General features: G+C 36.4%; 2 protein-coding genes across 2 annotated transcripts; both read left to right on the top strand.

Moving 5' to 3' along the window:
- The first annotated feature begins 579 nt into the window (after positions 1–579).
- Positions 580–16,420, top strand: LOC133531097 (homeobox protein SIX6-like). The gene is made up of 7 exons (XM_061869203.1): positions 580–958; positions 4,672–4,783; positions 5,594–6,032; positions 6,612–6,769; positions 7,556–7,685; positions 8,403–8,525; positions 14,319–16,420. The coding sequence occupies exons 2-7, from the start codon at positions 4,687–4,689 to the stop codon at positions 14,437–14,439; spliced, it is 1,068 nt and encodes a 355-aa protein (XP_061725187.1). The 5' UTR covers positions 580–958; positions 4,672–4,686; the 3' UTR covers positions 14,440–16,420.
- A 1,709-nt stretch (positions 16,421–18,129) lies between these two features.
- LOC133531002 (beclin-1-like protein) lies at positions 18,130–19,667 on the top strand. The gene has a single exon (XM_061869078.1). It carries the CDS (start codon positions 18,318–18,320, stop codon positions 19,599–19,601), a length of 1,284 nt encoding a protein of 427 aa, XP_061725062.1. The 5' UTR covers positions 18,130–18,317; the 3' UTR covers positions 19,602–19,667.
- Positions 19,668–20,037: the final 370 nt, after the last annotated feature.

Genomic DNA, 20,037 nt, shown 5'->3' with positions numbered 1-20,037 from the left:
ATGACAGAACGCTAAAATAACTAAAAAAAAAACTTAGGGTACGTCTCATACAACATTTATATAGTCAGTCCAATCAAGCCATTTCCGTCAGTAGAAAAAATCGACAAATTTAAAAAATGTAGGCGCGAAGGGTCATCGTCCCATAGAGAATATGATATTTCGTGCTTTTTTCTACTGACAAAGTTGTTTGACCGGCTATAATTCAGTTTAAGGCATGTTTTTTATTCTTCGTTCATAGGGGACTGCATGAAAATTTATGAAATTATTCAATATTCATAGAGTATGCCTATGAAGCCGATGGTCCCGGGTTCGAATTCCAGTAAGGGCATTTATGTGTGTGATGAGCACAGATATTTGTTCCTCAGTCATAAGTGTTTTCTATGTATTTAAGTATTTATATATTATATATATCGTTGTTTGAGTAGGTACCCTTCTTGACAATCTTGACCTTGTGGGGTTAGTCAATTTGAGTTAGAATGTCCAATATTTATAAATAAATAAATAAATATTATAGGAACTTCTTCTTACACAAATCGACTAAGTCATAGACAAGACAGATAGACAGATAGTCAAGTTATAGACGCCGAGATAAAACATAAAATTATTTTGTATTTATTTATTACTAATCAAATTACGGTGTTTAATATTTACATTGTCCTATTATGAATGAATCTACTAAAACCGACATTTTGAATAGTTAAACTGGTCAACCTCAAGTTTTCTCCAAAAAGGCGCTAGGCGGGACCATAAAGGTCAATTTAAAAAAAAGTTTATTTTTCAACGCGCATTCAGCCAGCAAGCAAGGCCCCGCCCCGCTCTGTGGCTGTCTCGCTCGCGCACTGAAAGCCTACACCTTGTCATATGACCCTTAGTGCTCGGCGTGTGAGGGTGTGTGACAGTTATTTTTGTGTTGAAAAGTGTTTGTGAGATTTTGTGCAAGATAATAATAGTGTTCTAGGTGAGATTATTTTTATTTAAATTTGCATTTAATTATAATTATAGTATTTTGCTTTAAACTAAAAAAAAATATAGTAATTTTAAATCTATTCCTATATTATTATTTATTTGGGTATTGTTAGATCTGTTTACGTAAGCTACTTCAAGGAAATATCTACTATTAAGATCCCTACTCAGAGTCGGAGCATTAAATAATTTTTATAACAAATGTTACCTATACGTTTATAATTAAAAGAAAACCAAATAATAATACCGTTACTGTTTCATTTGTATCGTTTTTATTATATTAATTTGAATTATACTTTTTATTACTCACTTCCGCATTTAAAAAAAAAAATTTGGCCCTTAATACAACACTTTTTTTACGTTCCTGAATTAAGTACATCATGAAACGAATTTTTGAAATCTTGTAATATTTTGACCTAATCTGGACGAAATCGACGATACCTATCTTTGCGTTAATATAGTAGACTAGAATACTTTTTATCGGCAAACCTCAGTAAAAGGTTACTATATTAGGATTTTTTTTTTATTAAACATAGAGGCATGTCTGCCCGGCAGTCTTAACGCTAAAGAGCGATCTCCTCCAGATAATCTCTGGGTAGCGGAAACAGATAATTTAAGTTATAAATTAAAAATAGGTGTTGCAAGAATGTATTATCCATACTTAATGTTATAAATGCGAAAGATTTTTATTAAAAAATAAATATTTATTAATACAGGTATATTACGAATCCATTTCAATTAAACTAAAAAAATACTCCTTGTCGCTTCCGGTGCAAAGGTGTCTATAACGCTCGCGGCACTTCCGCATTGGATCCTTTGCACTAGAAACGATTCGGAATAATTAAATACATTATATACTTAGACACATAGAAAACATCAGGAATAAATATTACAAATTTATTTTATTTACCTTTACCGCGAATCCAGGAACTCCAGCTTGCTTGCAAACTTGCATTTGATCCACAAGAGTGTCAAGGTATAGATGGAAATTTTCAGTTGTCTCCTCAATTAGGCTAGTGGAATTTACTTTTAGACTTTTAAGTGATGATTTTAAATCTATTAATGTTAAATATTTAACAGCGTTGATTTGTATTTAATTATTATTGTTTTCAAACAGTATTTTTGTCGCGTCGGTGTGGTGAAAAATTGTGGTATTCACTCGGTGGCAAAGGTTGTTCGCAACGCTCAACATTCCATTTTCGTACTACTCGCTACGCTAATGGTTCAAATTTGGAATCTTTCGCTTGCTCGGTTATCAATATTAGCATGAGGCGCTACAACTTTACCCCCTTATTGTAATTCCTTTACTACCTATTTACTATTTTTTCCTAGGTAAATGCAAATAGGTATAGAACCCTTATCGCTTGCGGCTTTGTACGAAATTGTGTGTTAAGCAGATGTAGAGATAATGTAAATGAAAATAGTTTTTAATCCTTTATAGTTTTTACTTTTAACTTTGTGTCGTTTTACCAAACAAGTGACTGGCATAAGGTCTATCGAGGCAACCGAGACCACAAGGGCAATGTGCCTATTCTTGTAAACATAGGTATTTCTTTTGTATTTGTGTAACTCACAAGCGGCATTGAACCTTTAAGTTTAAGGAGAGACTTTGCTTACTTGTATGTAATCTACCGCTTGTACAATGCGCTGTGCTTTGAAGAATTTATTAACATGATGCCAACTGCCGCTTTCTATCACCCCACCGCTCGCCGTCGGCAGGGTGTTCATCTTCACATCCTAGACTATAAATGGTCGCGCACTGTGCGGTTTAATACGAATTTCCTTCCTATCCGCGGACGCTCCTCCTGAGAAATGAGCTCCCTGACGACGTTTTCTCGAGAGGTACCAATGGGGTTGTTCAAAAAAGAAGCACAGCAACGCGCATGAAACACATGTTCAGTTGCAGGCGTCCATAGGATACTACAAACCGTATGCTTGTTTGCCCTGACGTGGTACAAAAAAACTACGGTTTATTTAGGGATTACTACACTCGAAATCAATGAAAACCGGTCTATTTCCATGTATATTCCCACACAAAGCCCCTATTTCATTGCTCTTTCGTATCTACTCTAGCTTGCCGTGCAAATGAAAGAAACCCGTGTAAAACCATTTGTTTATTTAAATTGAATATCCTCTTCGAATTACTTACCACTCAGTTATGAATAAGAAAGTATAGACATCCTATGATGTTTTGGCAACACGCTGGTATTTTACGTGACAATCAAATATTTTCAGTTCATATTTTGACTTGGACGGCGCGTGTGTTTTTACACAGATTTCGGTCAGTTTTATGAATTAGGTTGTCCGCTTTATTCACACGGTTTGTGAGATATGGTTGTCTATAGTGTAGTTGCTTTGGCTGTGTTAATGATTTATGATCACACCCGCTCGGAAAAGCTTTCTTTATAATATTGAAAACAGTGAGCAAAGTCGAATTTTATTCTTTTTTTGCGCTTTAATGCACTAAGTTGGTTCGTCAAGTTATCCATGAATGGTGTTTAAGTTATGATATTGAATGATAAATAAATATAATATGTAATTTGTAAAAAATAAAAGTACAAAAAAAATACTTTTAATGATTGAATTTGCTCCCTTAATGTCTCGAGAATTAGTTGAGATGTGTGACCTTTAGAGGAGAACAGTAGGGCTCACCTACGAAAGCATTTTTGCTTAAGCTGAAACAGAGATATTTGCTTCGCTCGCTCGCTCAACTAGACTAACAGCTTGTGGTGAAGTTTAATTGTGAAGTTTTTTGTTCAAATTATTTATCATATTCACGATCATGGTTAACGTAAAGGCCTTTAATACTATCAATAGTTAGTAATTATTAACATTCTTAATCGTAATTATTTTATACCAAAATATTTCCTGATACATAGTAAGTAAGCTAGACACCGTAGCGGGCTACGAGCGATTCTTGAATCATAGAATAATTTTATTTTAAATATCTGCCTACTCGATATTTAGTGAAGTTTTCATTTTGTCTTATCGGTTTGTCAGAAAATTATAAAGGTAGACATAGTTTATTATTCAAGAAGGTATACTACAAATAGTACAATGTGCTTATGAACGTCAAATAAAGCTACACCGGCTCTAAAATTTCCCGCTATAAAAAGTTGTGATTAGTCAATAGAAGGTTTGATTAGCTAAAATAACATTTTCTATATGTCTTACGCGACATTATAGTATTTGATTGTTAACAAGCGCGCTGTACAGTTGAGTCGCTTGCGGTACAATTCCCGTGGACTCCGTGGAGTCATTTTTGACCGCTAGTACTAGAGCCACGGTTTCCGAACGGTGGTTTCCATCCACCGCGTTTTATTAAAAAACGCTTGGAAAAAATAGTAATTAATACTTATACAACCAAATAAATATAAATGATCATATATGCTATATACCTAATTGTTATTTTTTACTGTGAGTTATTTTCAAATGTGTTCTTCAATAAAAAGACACGTCAAGATTGTTTACCCTTTATCTAATGCGATAAAAATATATAATCATATTTATACTTATAGCTATTTTAGTTCGACTCTAGCCTCCTGAGACCCAGAAGCAGTTATTATGTTTTTGAATTTCGAACTCTTTGTTATTGAATAAAAGTTCAAAAAGATTGTGGAATATGTAATATGTAGGCTAGTCAATCATCAGGCCAACTTATCACCCAGACAATGATCTAACCTTATAATATATTTTTTGTTCTAACAGTAATCTCGATCGGGGATGAAATCCACAGTCATGGACTGCGGGAGCTGCCTCAGCCCCGCCAGCGACACCGACGAGTCCGAAACGTCTCTGTTCCCCTTCGATAGCCAGAAAGGTCAGATTTTACAGGTCCTCTTAAGAGGTCCACCGATTACTAGTTCGCCGGACGATATCGGCCTGTCAGTTATTCGCGATTATCAGCGTTTGCGAATAACTGACAGGCTGATATCGTCCAGTGAACTGGTAACCAGTGGGCCCCTTTACATACCTACTATTCGTAGAGGAGAAGTAACGCAAGCAACAATGCAAGCATAGCTTTTGGATGGAGACCACCGGTCCGAAACCGTGGCTCTAGGCGTCCTATGCACTCATGGTGATAGTCTGTCAAAACCGAGCTATAGCGTCATACCCAGCTAACTTGGCAACGTGTTAGACAGTACAGACTGTGCAAGGGTTTTTTTTAACGTAAAAATTCTATGAAATTATGACGTTTAAATAACACTTGCACCGTCTGTGCTGCCAAATCGCTGCCGAGTTTGTTCTGACTGGACGAGCTGTTGAACAGTAACAAACCCGGACCGAGATCAAAAATTTAGTTGATGACAACAGCAAAAATAGTTCTTTAAATAGTAATTAATTATAACGATATTTTCCTTCACCTGCTGGTGAATATATGTACATAATATTCCATACATAAGTTACAACAGTGCTTCCCTTTACCTCTATCAATGTAGGTACATATTATCTCACATTGGGTCATTAGTATAGGTACTCGTAAAGCGCTAGCTATCACCATTATTGCCCATGTAAAGCCCTTGGAGGTTTGGACGTGAGTGATTATTAGCTGAAAATTAAATCTATTCCATCTTATCTTTGCTTGGAAACCTAGATAAAAATTTAGCCTAACGAGACAAATTTCTTTTAGATACCAATAAAATGGCCTTCGATAACTACCTAACCCCACAACGCAACAAAAAGTTCCGCGACTGCTACGAAACCAAACTACCCTACGTCCGCGAATTCAAAGAACTGGTCGAACGCATCAAAAACAATGAAGAAGAAACATTCGACGATCGCATGCGTTCCAATTTCAACGAAGAAATGAATTATGCTCAAAACGAATCGAATTTGACGCTGCTGCGTATGACGGAACAGACTTTCGAAGTGCCACTGGAACGGGAAAGAGTTACGCAGTCATATTTCGCTGAAAATGAGAATACTAGACGGTGTTTAAACTTCAACTTCGAGCAAGTCCAGTGTGTGTGTGAGGCGTTACAACAGAAGGGTGATATAGAGAAATTGTCGGAGTTCTTGTGGAGTTTGCCGCCAAGCGAGCTGCTTCGTGGAAGCGAAACGGTACTCAGGTATGTTTTCCTTGAAATGTGTGAATAGGAGGATGTGCGGGTCAGTTTTCATGGTAATGGGAAAGTCTTTTCATGAGTAGTGGCAATGTGACGAATATGTCGTAATAACGGCAGTAAAAACATTTGGAGGCAGGATTAAACATGATAATTTAACACTTGTATATGTACCAGGTACCTATAGCTAAACTACGTAAATTGGATTTGATTTTCTTGAACTTCGAGGATTAACAACTGGACTTTGTCTGTAATTTTCTGTACAAAACAGTCTGCCGATTTTTGCGGGGGAGGGGCACGTTAAAATGTATGGCTATTTGTTCGTAACGTACAAATAGCCATGTTAAATAAACGTCAGTCCATACAATAAATATGACCATTGAGCGAGGTTTTCGACAGAGGAGTATGCTCTTAAAGGTGACTCCGGGTGTTAAATCCTCCAAGTAAATATATGAGCAGAGTTTAAAGTTCACATATATACTACATATTCAAGAATTTTAGTGGAGAAATATAATAATATAAATGGTAAATTTATTTAAAAATCTGGGGGTAAATAACGCAAATTTAAACGAATTCAATTTTCAGAGCCCGCGCTTTAGTAGCGTACCATAGAGGGGCGTTTCAAGAATTATACGCCATATTGGAGGCGCACGCTTTCCCGCCAAAACACCACAACGCTCTACAGACTCTATGGTTCAAGGCTCACTACAAGGAGGCGGAGAAAGTTCGGGGAAGGAAACTGGGTACGACCATAGAGAATAATATATTGTATTTAAAACGAGTCTACAACGTAGTATCAAAATCCCATGCGTGAACGGCATAGATATTCATATTCATATACTTTATTTGTAATAGAGATAGACATATATACATATATATAAAGTCCGTCCGTCTTTTAAGTCAACATTTTATGAACTCGAATAGTTTTTACGCTAAAAAAACTAAAAAACTTCCAAGTCTTTTAAGTCTCGAGTCAAGTATTCCATCGAGTCTTTTTAAGCGCAACTCTTAAGGACTCTAGCCTCAGAATAAAGAAATTGTCAACAATTGTATTGGTTTTATACAAATACTAGCAGTAATTTGACATAAAAGAAATAAAGATACCTATACCTAATCCATGACTTATACATAGTCAATGTATTTATAATTTTTTGAAAAAAAAGGAGTCTGAAAAATACTCAAGTCTCTACAAAAAAACTCGGGTCCCTAAAATGTTGATAAGAACTCTAGTTTCGACTTATGTAATTATTTATGTTAGTCTGAAAAACCGTCCAGTCTTAAATCGGTTTTTTTTCTGCAGACGACGCTAGAGACGGTTTTTGGCCAATCCTTTTTACAGTTTTAGAAACATATTTTCACCTCAGCAGCTCGAACAAGTCTACTTTCGTCACTTTCCGAAGCGATAGCGATTGTCATCTTGGCTAGGCTGGCTGTTACGTCAACCAGACGCTTCACGATTTTTGCATAAAACTTGTGCGCGCTGGAACCCTTGGGTTTCAAGAAAGCATTTTTATTTTATGTATGTACAGGTGCTGTGGATAAATACAGGCTAAGGAAGAAATATCCGCTACCAAAGACCATTTGGGATGGTGAAGAAACCGTATACTGCTTTAAAGAGAAAAGTAGGAACGCATTGAAAGAATGCTACTACCGAAATAGGTAACATAACAATGTTTATTTATTAACCATGTAGGGAAAGTCAGCGTTGAAATATAATTTTATTATCACCCAGGTACTTATACCCACTCAGAAAACTCTTTATTTATGAAAACAGTGGGAAAAATCGGTATCAGGGACCGGGCAACCCTTTCCGCGATAAAAGCCTATCAATGGGCGTCCCTTAAACACGGCTAACCCATTGAAAGACTGTCCAGTTTAAATTGCTAGCACATTCATTTGACTACCCCTTACCGAAAAACTTTGCAAAAAATAAAGCTAGCCCGTTGCAAATGCTAACTGCTATCCTATTTGCCTTGCAATCCCTTAATAAGGATTACCCTTATCATTTAGCGCATTTTATAAGTCGTATTTCACCACATCGTGAAAGTTATTTACTCTATCTAAATTTTCTTTACATAGTTATTTCACCTCAGCTCGCAGGATATTGGACTTTTAATTTTGAATGACTACTATGAATGTAGCATATTGGAAAATTAATTTGTAAGTTTTACAGTTAGGTAGTGTTTTCCCGCGGCGGTGAGGAAATTAGTGACACACTCGGCAGCAAGTTTTTTGTCCTTGTGCGTTGATAGTATTGATACCCTCGCATCGCTCAAGATTCTACACTCGTCGTTCAGTTTTGGAATTTTCCGCTCGTGACTTATTTACACAACTAAGTAGAATGCTCCCTTGTATACCAAATATTGTTTTCCCCAGGTACCCAACACCAGACGAGAAGCGAGCGCTAGCGCGCAAGACGGGGCTGACTCTCACTCAAGTCTCTAATTGGTTCAAGAATCGTCGGCAACGGGATAGAACACCACAGCAGATTAACAGACCGTGAGTACACTTGACTGAACGTAAACCCGGGCTGACTCTCACTCAAGTAACTAATTGGTTCAAGAACCGTCGGCAGCAAGACCGAACACCACAGCAGATTACCAGACCGTGAGTACATTATAGACCTTATGTAGCTGTAATGAGAGTTAGCGCGTAAAACCGGCTGACTCTCACGCAGGTCTACAACTGGTTCAAGGACCGTCAGCAACAACGAGATAGAACACCTCAGCAGATCAGCAGACCGTAAAGGAATTTACTTCAAAAGTAACTAGCAGTGCCGCGCTCCCACAGCGCCCCCCCTCTCGTATTTCTCCTTTCTTCCGAAAAAGCAAATTTCCAAAACTAAAACCTATGTCCGTCCTTAAAACGTCTGGTAAACCCACTTTTTCACCAAAAATGGCGCGAAGTTCAAATTTTATAGTATAGGTATGGGAGGGCAACCATTTGCGTCAAATTTTTGACGCTTTTCCACTGACGGCTTACCAAACTAGGTATATCTACCCAAACTCTAGTAAATAAAGTTACTTTCGTTGGACGTTTTCTAAAATAAATACCTATTGAAAACCTGATTCTTATAAATCTGGACATTCTACTCAGATTCGTTAATTCTCCATCCCAGATTGTTGTTATGTGCGTGACGTAGTGGAAACTAAAATTTCCAATCTTTGGGATATTTTTTTTTGTATCAGGATTCAATATGCTAGTGAATCTGGATTTAAAAAACCCAAAAATACCAGGATCTGTAAGAATCATGTCTTCATCTTTTTTAGAAAAAGTTCATTTATAATATTAGTAATATATATATTTTTGAATACAACTTGTTAGTATCTGCAACTACTATACGGCCACCAACTATTATTTGCCTGAAACAAAAGTTAAAAACAAATAAAGTCAAATTTATGACTTCCTTTGAAAGCTCCCTTGTTATCCTTTGTCGGTCCACGTAGAGGTCACTTCAACATTAAAAAAAAAAACAAATATGCTACAGGTTCAAACCTACATCATTCTAAATTCAATCTTATCACTAGTGCTTTAAGTTCAAAACTGAATGAGTTTCGGTCTTATAGGCCCTTATTGTTTTCTAAAGACGTTATGTTTATGAAATACTTCAATGGGTTCGTTAGGAGTAAATTTGAAATTTATTCCCTTGCGTTAAAGTGCATATTTTAATGTTTCGTTGATTATTTGGGCGTGCAGTATTTTGTTTTGATTATTTTAATTTGAAATATCGATAAGGCGAACTTTTTGGTTATGATGGCGGCGGGCTTGAAGCCGAGCTAGATTGTTAATGTTTAGTCTACTTTTTATTGAGTTTATTATAATTATTTAAGAGCCTAGGTGGTCTCTGAAATGTTGTTTTTAGTCAAATGGCATGTGACTTTTGTCAAGTAATAGGAACAGGTGCCGGCAAACTTCTTGAACATGTGACCTTGCCTTTAAGTTCGTTTAATTCTATCATTATTTGCGCGACAGAGATGGAAATACAGTACAAAGTTACACTGTTGTACTGTATTTCCATCTGTCGAGCAAATAATAATAGGTTTAAACGAACTTCAAGGCAAGGCTTGGAAACCGGTTAAATTTCCAAACCGTTACCATGTACTTGGCGCAAAACCTTTTAATTTCGGTTCGCTCGTAAACCCGTTATTTTTAAACCGGTTTTTATGAAAACAGTTCTTGTCAAATTAATCGGTTTATAGAACAATAAAAACCGGTTTCTTCCTATGCCGGTGTCTATGTTTACGTGGCACACCACTAGGCCGACCAGCCGTTGCGTCGCTCGTCGAATAAACCGGTTTTTTTAGGTTACAATAAAGTTCTTAAAACGTTCGCGCTCTTATAAAAGTTCGGAGGAAAACTGTAATAAACCGGTATTTACAGATGTTTTAAAAACCGGTTCCCAGCCTTGCTTAAAGGCAAGGTCACTTGTTCAAGAAGTTTGCCGGCACCTTACATTTTAGTTATTGAATGATAAGGATGATCTGTCATTGCATCTCCATGGCAGTAGTAGTGCTTTTAATGGAGCCAGAAAGTTCCAGAACTCTGGAAGAAAATTAACAAATGAGAGCCGTCTTCATAAAACATTTTAGATGCATTTTATATTCTTCACAAGCATTTCCCGAGAGCAAATGCAAGAGGTTATATAAAAATTCCCAAACTACTATATACCTATGGTCCTACAAATTTATTTGAATCGTGCACTCGATGTCTCCACGATTCCATCACCAGATTCTGATTGAACTGATTCTAAGCCAACCTCGAGTATGCATACCCTTGCCTTATAAAAATAAATAGTTATTTGTTTTACAAGGTGGCAAAGTTGTTGTTTAACCGCTCGTGCTATTGATACCCGAGCGAGCGAAAGATTCCAAAATTTGAAGCAGAATCTTGAGCGTTGCGAGGGTTTCAAGGCACGAGGTCTAAACAAATTTAGCCAGCGAGTGAAACAAATATTTTCACCACAGCAACGCGAAGAAAATACTAACTGTAAAATATCAAACAAAGTTAAACCAAATCAAATCCAAATGTACTTTATTGAATATTTATCATTAAAAATCACCATTAAGTCATTTCTACTACATAAGGAAATAACTCAAAATTTGCATTAGATTACTTTGCCACACATGTGGATAAAATGCTACTTTCTCATCAGTTTTTGAACAATCAAGAGAGCCTTTACTAGCTGGTGTGGTGAAAAGATTTTTTCGAATTAATACCTTCCTCCTTTAAAATTTTGCATCGACTAATAACGTAAAAAACACGTGCGCATACACAAATGCACAGTCTGTGCTATCAAAATCGCTGCCGAGTTAGCTTGGTCTGACTCTACGTCACTGATATTACGTTGATTTAAAAAATAAAATTAATGACACTTACTGTGAAAACAATTAATGGTGAGTCACAAATCAGTTTGTTCGTACGTGAATGAACCTCATTAACAAACACATGTTTAAAACTTTAAAGTAAATTCTAGAAACAAATTTCTTTCCCGCCTCCAAACGATATTTTTTCGATCGTCAATGTCCATTGTTTCAAACGGCAACTCATTTATCAAGGAGACACTTCATTGGGTTTGGTTGACCACATGTGCTTTTGAAAAGACCGGGTGCTTTGGACTTTTATTTTGAGAAATATAAAAAAAAGATCTGAAACGTTTTTCACCACAAACGGTATTTAGCTTGTTCATCGAAATATATCGATTTTCAACTTAATAATGCAGTGGTTGAAAACTAGCTCATAGGCGGACAGAAACTATTATACTTATCACAACTTTTGAAAAATATATTTTTTATTAGAAAACGTAAATATTATTTATGGGCAATATTACCTAAAATGGACAATATAATTGCTACAAATAAATACAATAAATTTAAGTAAGTCTACTTTAAGTTTTTTTTTTTCGGTTTTCAACGTTGGCAACTCCTATAATTGGGTGAATCTAACGCCCCTACCCTATAGGGTCAAAACTTTTTAAAGTATTGTTGTTTATTGTTTACTAAGAAACAAACGGTTGCATACATATACAGTAGAATCCGGATATAACGACCTTCAAGGGACCGGCGATATTATGTCGTACTAACCGGATGACGTATAAAACGGATATTTACATACATGTATGTAATTATGTATTGGACCGAACTTGAGTAAATAATATCGACGCTAAAAACGGTTAGTCGTTATAAGCGACGTCGTTATAAATGAATTCTACTGTACAATTGAACAGAAATATATGGTAATATTAAATTAAACCTATAGTTTCCTTAATTAAAGATACAATAGCTAATTATATGTATAAATACTTTAAACAAACAGATCTGAGTTGTAACTGAATGTATTTATCCGGGTACAGTCAAAGTCGCAAAATTACATTATCATTAGTAATTTAATTATTTAATGCCTTCGCTGTACCATAAAGTAATAATAATAAAAAAGTATGCTGCAATCAAACATACAATGATTAGTATACATACATTAAGACTAAAGGGAGAACATCCTAATTTATATAATAATTGTTGAGTTAAGGTTATGTGTTTGTCCCTAAAATATATGGATTGTAAAACCTATTTTTTTCGTCGGACTTATATAGACAGGTGCCGACCTTCTACTTCTTAAAAGCTGTATGACAAAAGCGAAAATGGACCCAAATCCACAGGAAAGATACCATGTTTCCCCGAATGTTTTTGACCCTGTAAAAACATTTTAGATATTTAATTTGCATTCAGTGAATGAATGTCGCCATAATTCTAAATACAAATGCACTTGAATTTAACAAAAATTTGAACTACTTATAGGTAATCTTTAATAATATATATTTCGCTAAAAGTTAATGTTACGAAATGTGTGATTAGAAACAGGTTTCCACACACCTGTATTTTAGAAAGACCTATAATGAAACAGAACACCATGGGATTGAAGCAACAAAAACAATCCAGATAGGTACTATTTTTAAATTTTGACTAGGTAAACACTTTTCAATAATTGCGTAAACCTGTCTATGCCAAATTGCATCATTAAAAAAAACCCGCCAAATAAAATAAAAAATAAGTAGGGGCGAAGAATAGACCTCCCATATAAATTTTGAATTTCGCGCCTTTTTCTACAGATATGGTTGCCTTGGGCTATAACCGCGAAAATCGAAGTTCGCCAATTGAGAGCATTTTTCTCTGTCACTCTAATTACGTCTTAGTGAGAGTAAAAGAGAAAGATCCCCGCAATTTGCGAATTTCAGTTTTTGTGGTAGGCCCCTTGTTAACTACGGACCCCTAAAAACAGAAACAAAACCAGACTGGCTGGTAAAAAAGAACCTGCAGCCAATGGCCATTATTGGTCACTTTTGAATATCGAATGTTTTTTTTTTCGGGTATTGTGTATAATTTATGTTACCTACCGGAATTTTATGTGCGGGACGTGCCGTTTCGTTGAGCGCTTTATTTATTTCATCGTTTTGGGGTCATGTACCCTGTAGAGGTACACCTAGACTATTCGATACGTTAATTAAGGAGCAGGTACTGTACAATTTTAAGCAATATGCGTATTTAATCGAATTGGTATCATATATCCTGAAAATGCCTCTAGGGCTCTAAATTTACCTTTCTCACATTCAGAATTTTAGGTAGGTATTTTTGATAAATGATATAAGAAACTTTATTTATACTTCATTCTACAAAGTAGGTATAGGTACAATGGTACAATATCAATCCACAGCGCAAAAAGCAAAAGAAAGCACAGAAGAAATATTTTTAGATGTTTGTATAGAAATTGTTGTGGACTTGGGTATGTCCATAAACTTCGTCCAAAAGAGAGGTACTCGTATGGGCACTGTGAATGTCATCTCGCTTTGTGTAGTAGGGCACAGCACAGCGGATGTCATTCCAGATCTAGAGCAGAACCCAACTGGGGAAGTACCAGACCTTACAGAAAACCGCAGCCAAATAACACTAGACCCTACTTATAGTGTTGTGTTCCTGCCGGTGAGTAAGGTTGCCAGAGCTCAACGAGTGTTAGGGTCGGCTACGCGCATGTAACTCCTCTGCAGTTGCAGGTGTCGATAGGCTACGGAGACTGCTTACCACCAGGCGGGCTGTATGCTTGTTTGCCACCATCGTAGTAAAAAAAGGAAAAAAAACTTGTATTTAACTAGAATGTATTATATATTAATTAAGTGAAATGACGACAAGATAACTAAATTGCATGCGATTTGTTGAAACGTCTATAAAGCCCATCAGGAGTGGTAGAGCACATCATATCATGATCATGACCAAATAAATGTAACAATAATATTTTTTATTTCAGAGAGATGCTAGTACCAGCGCAGTACGCCGGCCCACAAGGCGGCCTCACCCCTGCCCTGCTACCTAACTCTTACTACCATCAGCTACAAGAACCTACCCATTATCTTAGCAATGGGGTATAAGGTGACTATCGCGTGTTTCAAATATCCGGTCCTTCCATTTAAAAGAGATCCTAGTACTCAAGGCAGCCTGGCAGCTCAATAATAACTCGGCTATCGCGCCGCGAGTGGCTTAGGCCCGATCAGAAATATATGATCATTGTTAAGAGGGCGCTGCCGCTGTTATTCTCATGTATAGGGTGACAGTTCAGTTTAGTATGAAAATTTTTGTTCCAATGAAATTCCGCAACATGGCGCGTGATCATATATTACTGGTCAGGCTTTATAAAAGTATGACATTTTGGAACTGGGCCTTATTTGGTGCAGGTACCTAAATGGCAACTTATCGGGTTGGATCGTTCAGTGCGTATGTCCTTATTGGTTCAAAATCAAGATATAAATTGATTACTGAAAGACTAAGGCATCTACAAACGTCACCGATAGTCGCATGCGATTTGCAATAGGTACTTATAGTTTGGCAAGCTATTACTGTCACTATAAAAAGGCGCAAAATTAAAAAAAAAAAGGCGCGATAGGTTGCCCTCCAATAGAAAATTTGAATGTCGCGCCTTTTTCTACTGATGAAGTGGGTTTGCCAGAGTATACATTGCGGCATTTTATCGATCGATTGAATCTTTTGCTCCTACTTAGCCGGCAATTACACGCTGGCAAGCCAGCTTTTTCAGGAAATGGCCGCAAATTTGAAAAATGTAGGCGCGAAGGATCGATCTCCTATAGGTATAAATTTTGAATCGCGATTTATTCTTTGGCTTGCCAGAGTATACCTATTTAAATAAGCGTGCCATTTGTTGTAACGTCTGTAGAAGCCTTAAACGAAGCCTCAATGTAAACTATTGCCATTTTTTCAGAACTTTGTAAAAATGCAAAAACAATGCGTTATTGTAAATATTTTAAACTAGTTTTTAAGCAAAAAGATTTTATTTTGTTAACTCATTTAAGTAATAGAACTGATTTAATTATTAGAGAGTTTATATCCTACTATTTCTCATGTTTTACCTCATTTAGTACCTTCCAGTGTTAGCTTGTAAGTTTATATATTTTCTGACATACTATTTACCTACTGCTACAATTATATTTTATATGACTAGAACATTTAAAATGGAATTATTTGAGACTGTAAAGTAAATGTAGAGACCGCAACGTTAAATCTATAATAGACGGGCGTACTGGAAAGTGATCTTGGTCCGCTCCGAAGCCTGTCCGATCGTATGAAAGGTGGCCCACCGTACATCCGTCAAGGCCGCAGCTATAAGTAAGAGCGAGAAAGAGATATTCTGACAGCACCAAGGTGGCGGTCCCGTGTGTCTGTCGTTATGGCTTTTAGTAATGTCGATTTTATAGATAGGCCTTTGAGCGTCTCTAATAGGGTTAGCTAGAAACCTGAGGCTCTACCACGTTAATCGAAATTTCGCGGTAGACCCTCTACGGTCAGCATTCCGTGTCTATTTTGATTATACGGCGGTCTTCACTTTATTTACTTATATCTTTCGTTTAAATCTCTATTTCTTATATTTTTTTATCAGGTAATTTCAGACTGGTCTAATACAGTAATGATAATGATTTTGTATTACACTGTTTTATCCGTACGTGACACGTTTTATAGTTAATGACCTTAGCTTTAATACGGTAAGCGGTTGTTAGTTGTTATCAACAGAAAAGGGCAGAAAAACAAAAAAAACAGGCGTGGAAGATTGAGTTCAATTTAGTACCTACTGTAGGTAAGTGCCCCAACTTGAGCACCCACTTTGCCATAATAGCTGCATACAAAAGTAGACACTTAGGTTGGGACAACATCTATACTTACATTTATTTTTTTATTTTTCGCGCCTTTTTCTATTGCCACAATTGGTTATTCGTCACGGAAAATGTGGAAATAGGCCACTTATGTATGCTAATAATTTGTGTGAACTTTAAGGTGCTGTTTATGTTTCAAATGATTACATGTATTCTAGTCTACAAGTAAAATAAAGTTCTTAAAGAATTATCAATTGTTTGATTTATGAAAAACAAAATTTACAAAGTATTATACCTCCTAAAAATACTCACCAACTCCTACTTATTTAATAGAAATAGAAGAATTTCACAGTGACACTTTTTATTCCTTTTGTCAATGATTTACCTAAATAACTATACTCTGGCACATTCGACAAAAAGGCGGCAAATTTAAAAATTGTAGGTGCGGAGAGTTGACTTCCTATAGAAAATTTAAATTTGGCGCCATTTTCTACTGTTAAGTTAGGTGTGTTTCACTATACTCATGTATTTTCACTTGCTCTTATTTTTTCTAATCTAATAAAAGTCAGAAAAAAGTAAAAATATATTTTTAAGCCAAAACTTGGCAAATCTTTAAAATTTTAAAGCCATCATAGACGATCGCACCGGCCCGCGACCATGCAGTGGTTCTAGGAATAGCGCGTACTAGCGTGGACTTCCACACAATCGTGCCGAACCATTAAATCGGTGCGATCCTTCACTACAGACAGCCCTACAAGTTTGCAAGTGTCTCATATATCAGTGTTTTTCAACGAATTTCCTTTACGATTTACTTTAAGTTAATCGGCCCTGCTTTTTAAGAGGTAGATGAAGGGCCTAAGATAATATAGTCCATTTTTTTACATAAAAATGTTTAGAAATCTACGTCTTTAAGGCACTGCTACCGCATTTTTGTTATTTCATCAACTGGCTATATTTCCAACCAGTTTGATATTTTCCACTGTCATAATTTGAAAATAACAGCTGTCAAACGGTGCGACGCAGCTTACATACGAGCGAATAGGGTTGTTTCCAATTTTTTGAAACGCTTGTATTACGGTCTATATCAACTAAAACTTGCCCTAAAATTCAACTTTTATACTGAAAACGGCTTTAAATATGTTAAATTAACAAAATACATTTTGACAGATGCTTTAGCGCCCAAAACGCTCTTTGAAAACTGTGTGACGTCACAGTTTACGGTTTGACACATAACTACATACACACGTAGAAGATACGAACTGTCAACTGACATTTGTCATTTGTTGTTTATCGCCTAACTGTCAACAGTGTCAATCCGAGAGTTGTGACGTCATCAGAATCTTCAAAGACGTTTCGAGTTTGGTCACGTGACGTGTGCCAAAAGATATTTTAAATTCAATATTTACAAAAATATGGTCATTACAGGTCCCCTAAAAGTAGTTTAAAATGTTCTTGAAATCCAAAAGAATTTATTGGGATACAATTCTGCCCTAAGCTTTGTAGATGGAAACAACCCTATTGTCACGGTGGCGTACCGTTATTGTTATTACTTGTCAGTTGGAACGACGTGCATGCCCGTCGGATCACCGGACATGGTAATAATAATAACTTTGTGCGGTGGACCAGTTTATACGCTTTCGAAATTGCGCTACACCGCACCAAAGTCGCGGTCCGGTGCGGCCGTCTGTAGATACTATAAAACAGATTTTATAAACATCAGCAATAGTTATTAATACATAGTGAGTCTTTATTTAACTCCATTTTTGGAAAAGATTCTTGCTTATTACCTTATTTCGAGAAAAATGCCTTTTTTATATTTACTTGTTCTATGATTATTAAAAAAATGCGTCCCTGTACGTAATGGATATTTTACTTCTTTGCGAGAGTACATCAGTATTATCGTTTTCTCAAACAAACCTACATGCGTCAACTGTCAGCCTGTCACTCTTGCGTCATTACCCAGAAATGTCATAATAAATTGCAGATTTGCTGTGCTAATTTCCTTTGTTTGGAAAATCTATTCTAGTTATAATAGAAATAACTATCACTAACGACACGATAGACGAAATTATTACAATAGTCAATAGTTTAATTTATCATCAGCGGACATTTTGATTAAATGACGCAATTGCGGAAGTAAATCAAAGATGAGCGATTCTAAATCTTTCGTAAATTTTTCCTGTCAGCGATGTCTTCAACCTTTAAAGTTGGATGAGTCTTTGAACAACTTGGGGGAGCATACTATTGCCGACTTGACGCTGCAGATTCGTCGCAATAATGAGACTGATTTGGATATGCAATCATCGAGCCTGGAGCATTACGTGCCCCCATTTCGTATGTCCGAGTCAGGGAATGGAGCGAACGGGTTTATGGTGATATCGGATGGTTGGGAAACTACCTCAGCAGGCCACCAGTTACACGTAAAAGCGACTTTATTTGACTGCTTATCGAACAATTCAGATGTGGATCATCCATTGTGTGACGAATGCACAGACACGCTTCTAGAGCTTATGGACAACCAGTTGAGATCAACTGAAGCCGAATGGAAAGACTATAACGACTATTTAAAAAAGCTGGAGAATGATAAAGAAGATTTAAACTTGGAAGGGCTTGAAAAAGAACTTGAAGACATGAAGCAGGAACAAGACAGGCTCTTAAAAGAGTTATCGTCTTTGCAAAAAGAAGAAAAGGCTATGAAAGATGAAATTGAGATTCAAGAGAAAGAGAAAGAAAGATTGGAAAAAGAGCAGGATGTCTATTGGAGGGAATATACAAGATATCGCAAAGATTTGATGATTACTGAAGATCAGATGAAGTTTTACGAATGCCAGCTTGCTTATACTCAAACTCAGCTGGAGAAGCTTAAAAAGACGAATATTTTCAAAGCGACATTCCATATTTCGGATTCAGGGCAGTTTGGTATAATAAATAACTTTAGACTTGGACGATTACCTACTGCCCCAGTTGACTGGTCAGAAATTAATGCAGCTTGGGGCCAAACTGTGTTACTACTCTCATCTTTAGCCAAGAAAATAAATTTCTGCTTTCAGCGATACCGGCTTGTGCCATTTGGGAACCATTCATACATAGAAGTATTAGAAGACCAAAAGGTCTTGCCGTTATATGGTTCTGGCGGCTTCAGATTTCTATGGGACACAAAATTTGATGCCGCAATGGTTGCTTTTTTGGATTGCCTGCAACAATTTAAGGAACAAGTTGAAAAAGGAAATACGGGCTTTTGTCTTCCGTACCGAATTGACAAGGGAAAGATTGAGGACACAGCATCTCCGCCTCATGCTTATTCTATCAAAATACAGTTTAACTCGGAGGAACATTGGACGAAAGCTTTGAAATATATGCTGACAAATTTAAAATGGGCGTTAACTTGGATATCGTCTCAGTTTAGCGAGGATAAGATAGAACATCAATAGTACCTTAATTTGCTGTGATATTAGCTTGTATTATTGTACATTTTAGTAAATAAATGTTACATAATATTGTTGTTTTTAGGGTTCCGTAGCCAAATGGCAAAAAACGGAACCCTTATAGATTCGTCATGTCCGTCTGTCTGTCCGATTCTGTCACAGCCACTTTTTTCCGAAACTATAAAAGCTATACTGTTCAAACTTGGTAAGTAGATGTATTCTATGAACCGCATTATGATGTTTACACAAAAATAGAAAAAAAAACAATAAATTTTGGGGGTTCCCCATACTTAGAACTGAAACTCAAAAAATATTTTTTCATCAAACCCATACGTGTGGGGTATCTATGGATAGGTCTTTGAAAATGATATTGAGGTTTCTAATATCATTTTTTTCTAAACTGAATAGTTTGCGCGAGAGACACTTCCAAAGTGGTAAAAAG

The sequence above is a fragment of the Cydia pomonella genome, chromosome 24, assembly GCF_033807575.1.
Source record: "Cydia pomonella isolate Wapato2018A chromosome 24, ilCydPomo1, whole genome shotgun sequence".
Classification (NCBI taxonomy): domain Eukaryota; kingdom Metazoa; phylum Arthropoda; class Insecta; order Lepidoptera; family Tortricidae; genus Cydia; species Cydia pomonella.
The sequence above is the reverse complement of the archived record's forward strand: the minus strand, read 5'-3'. Positions and strand labels throughout refer to the sequence as shown.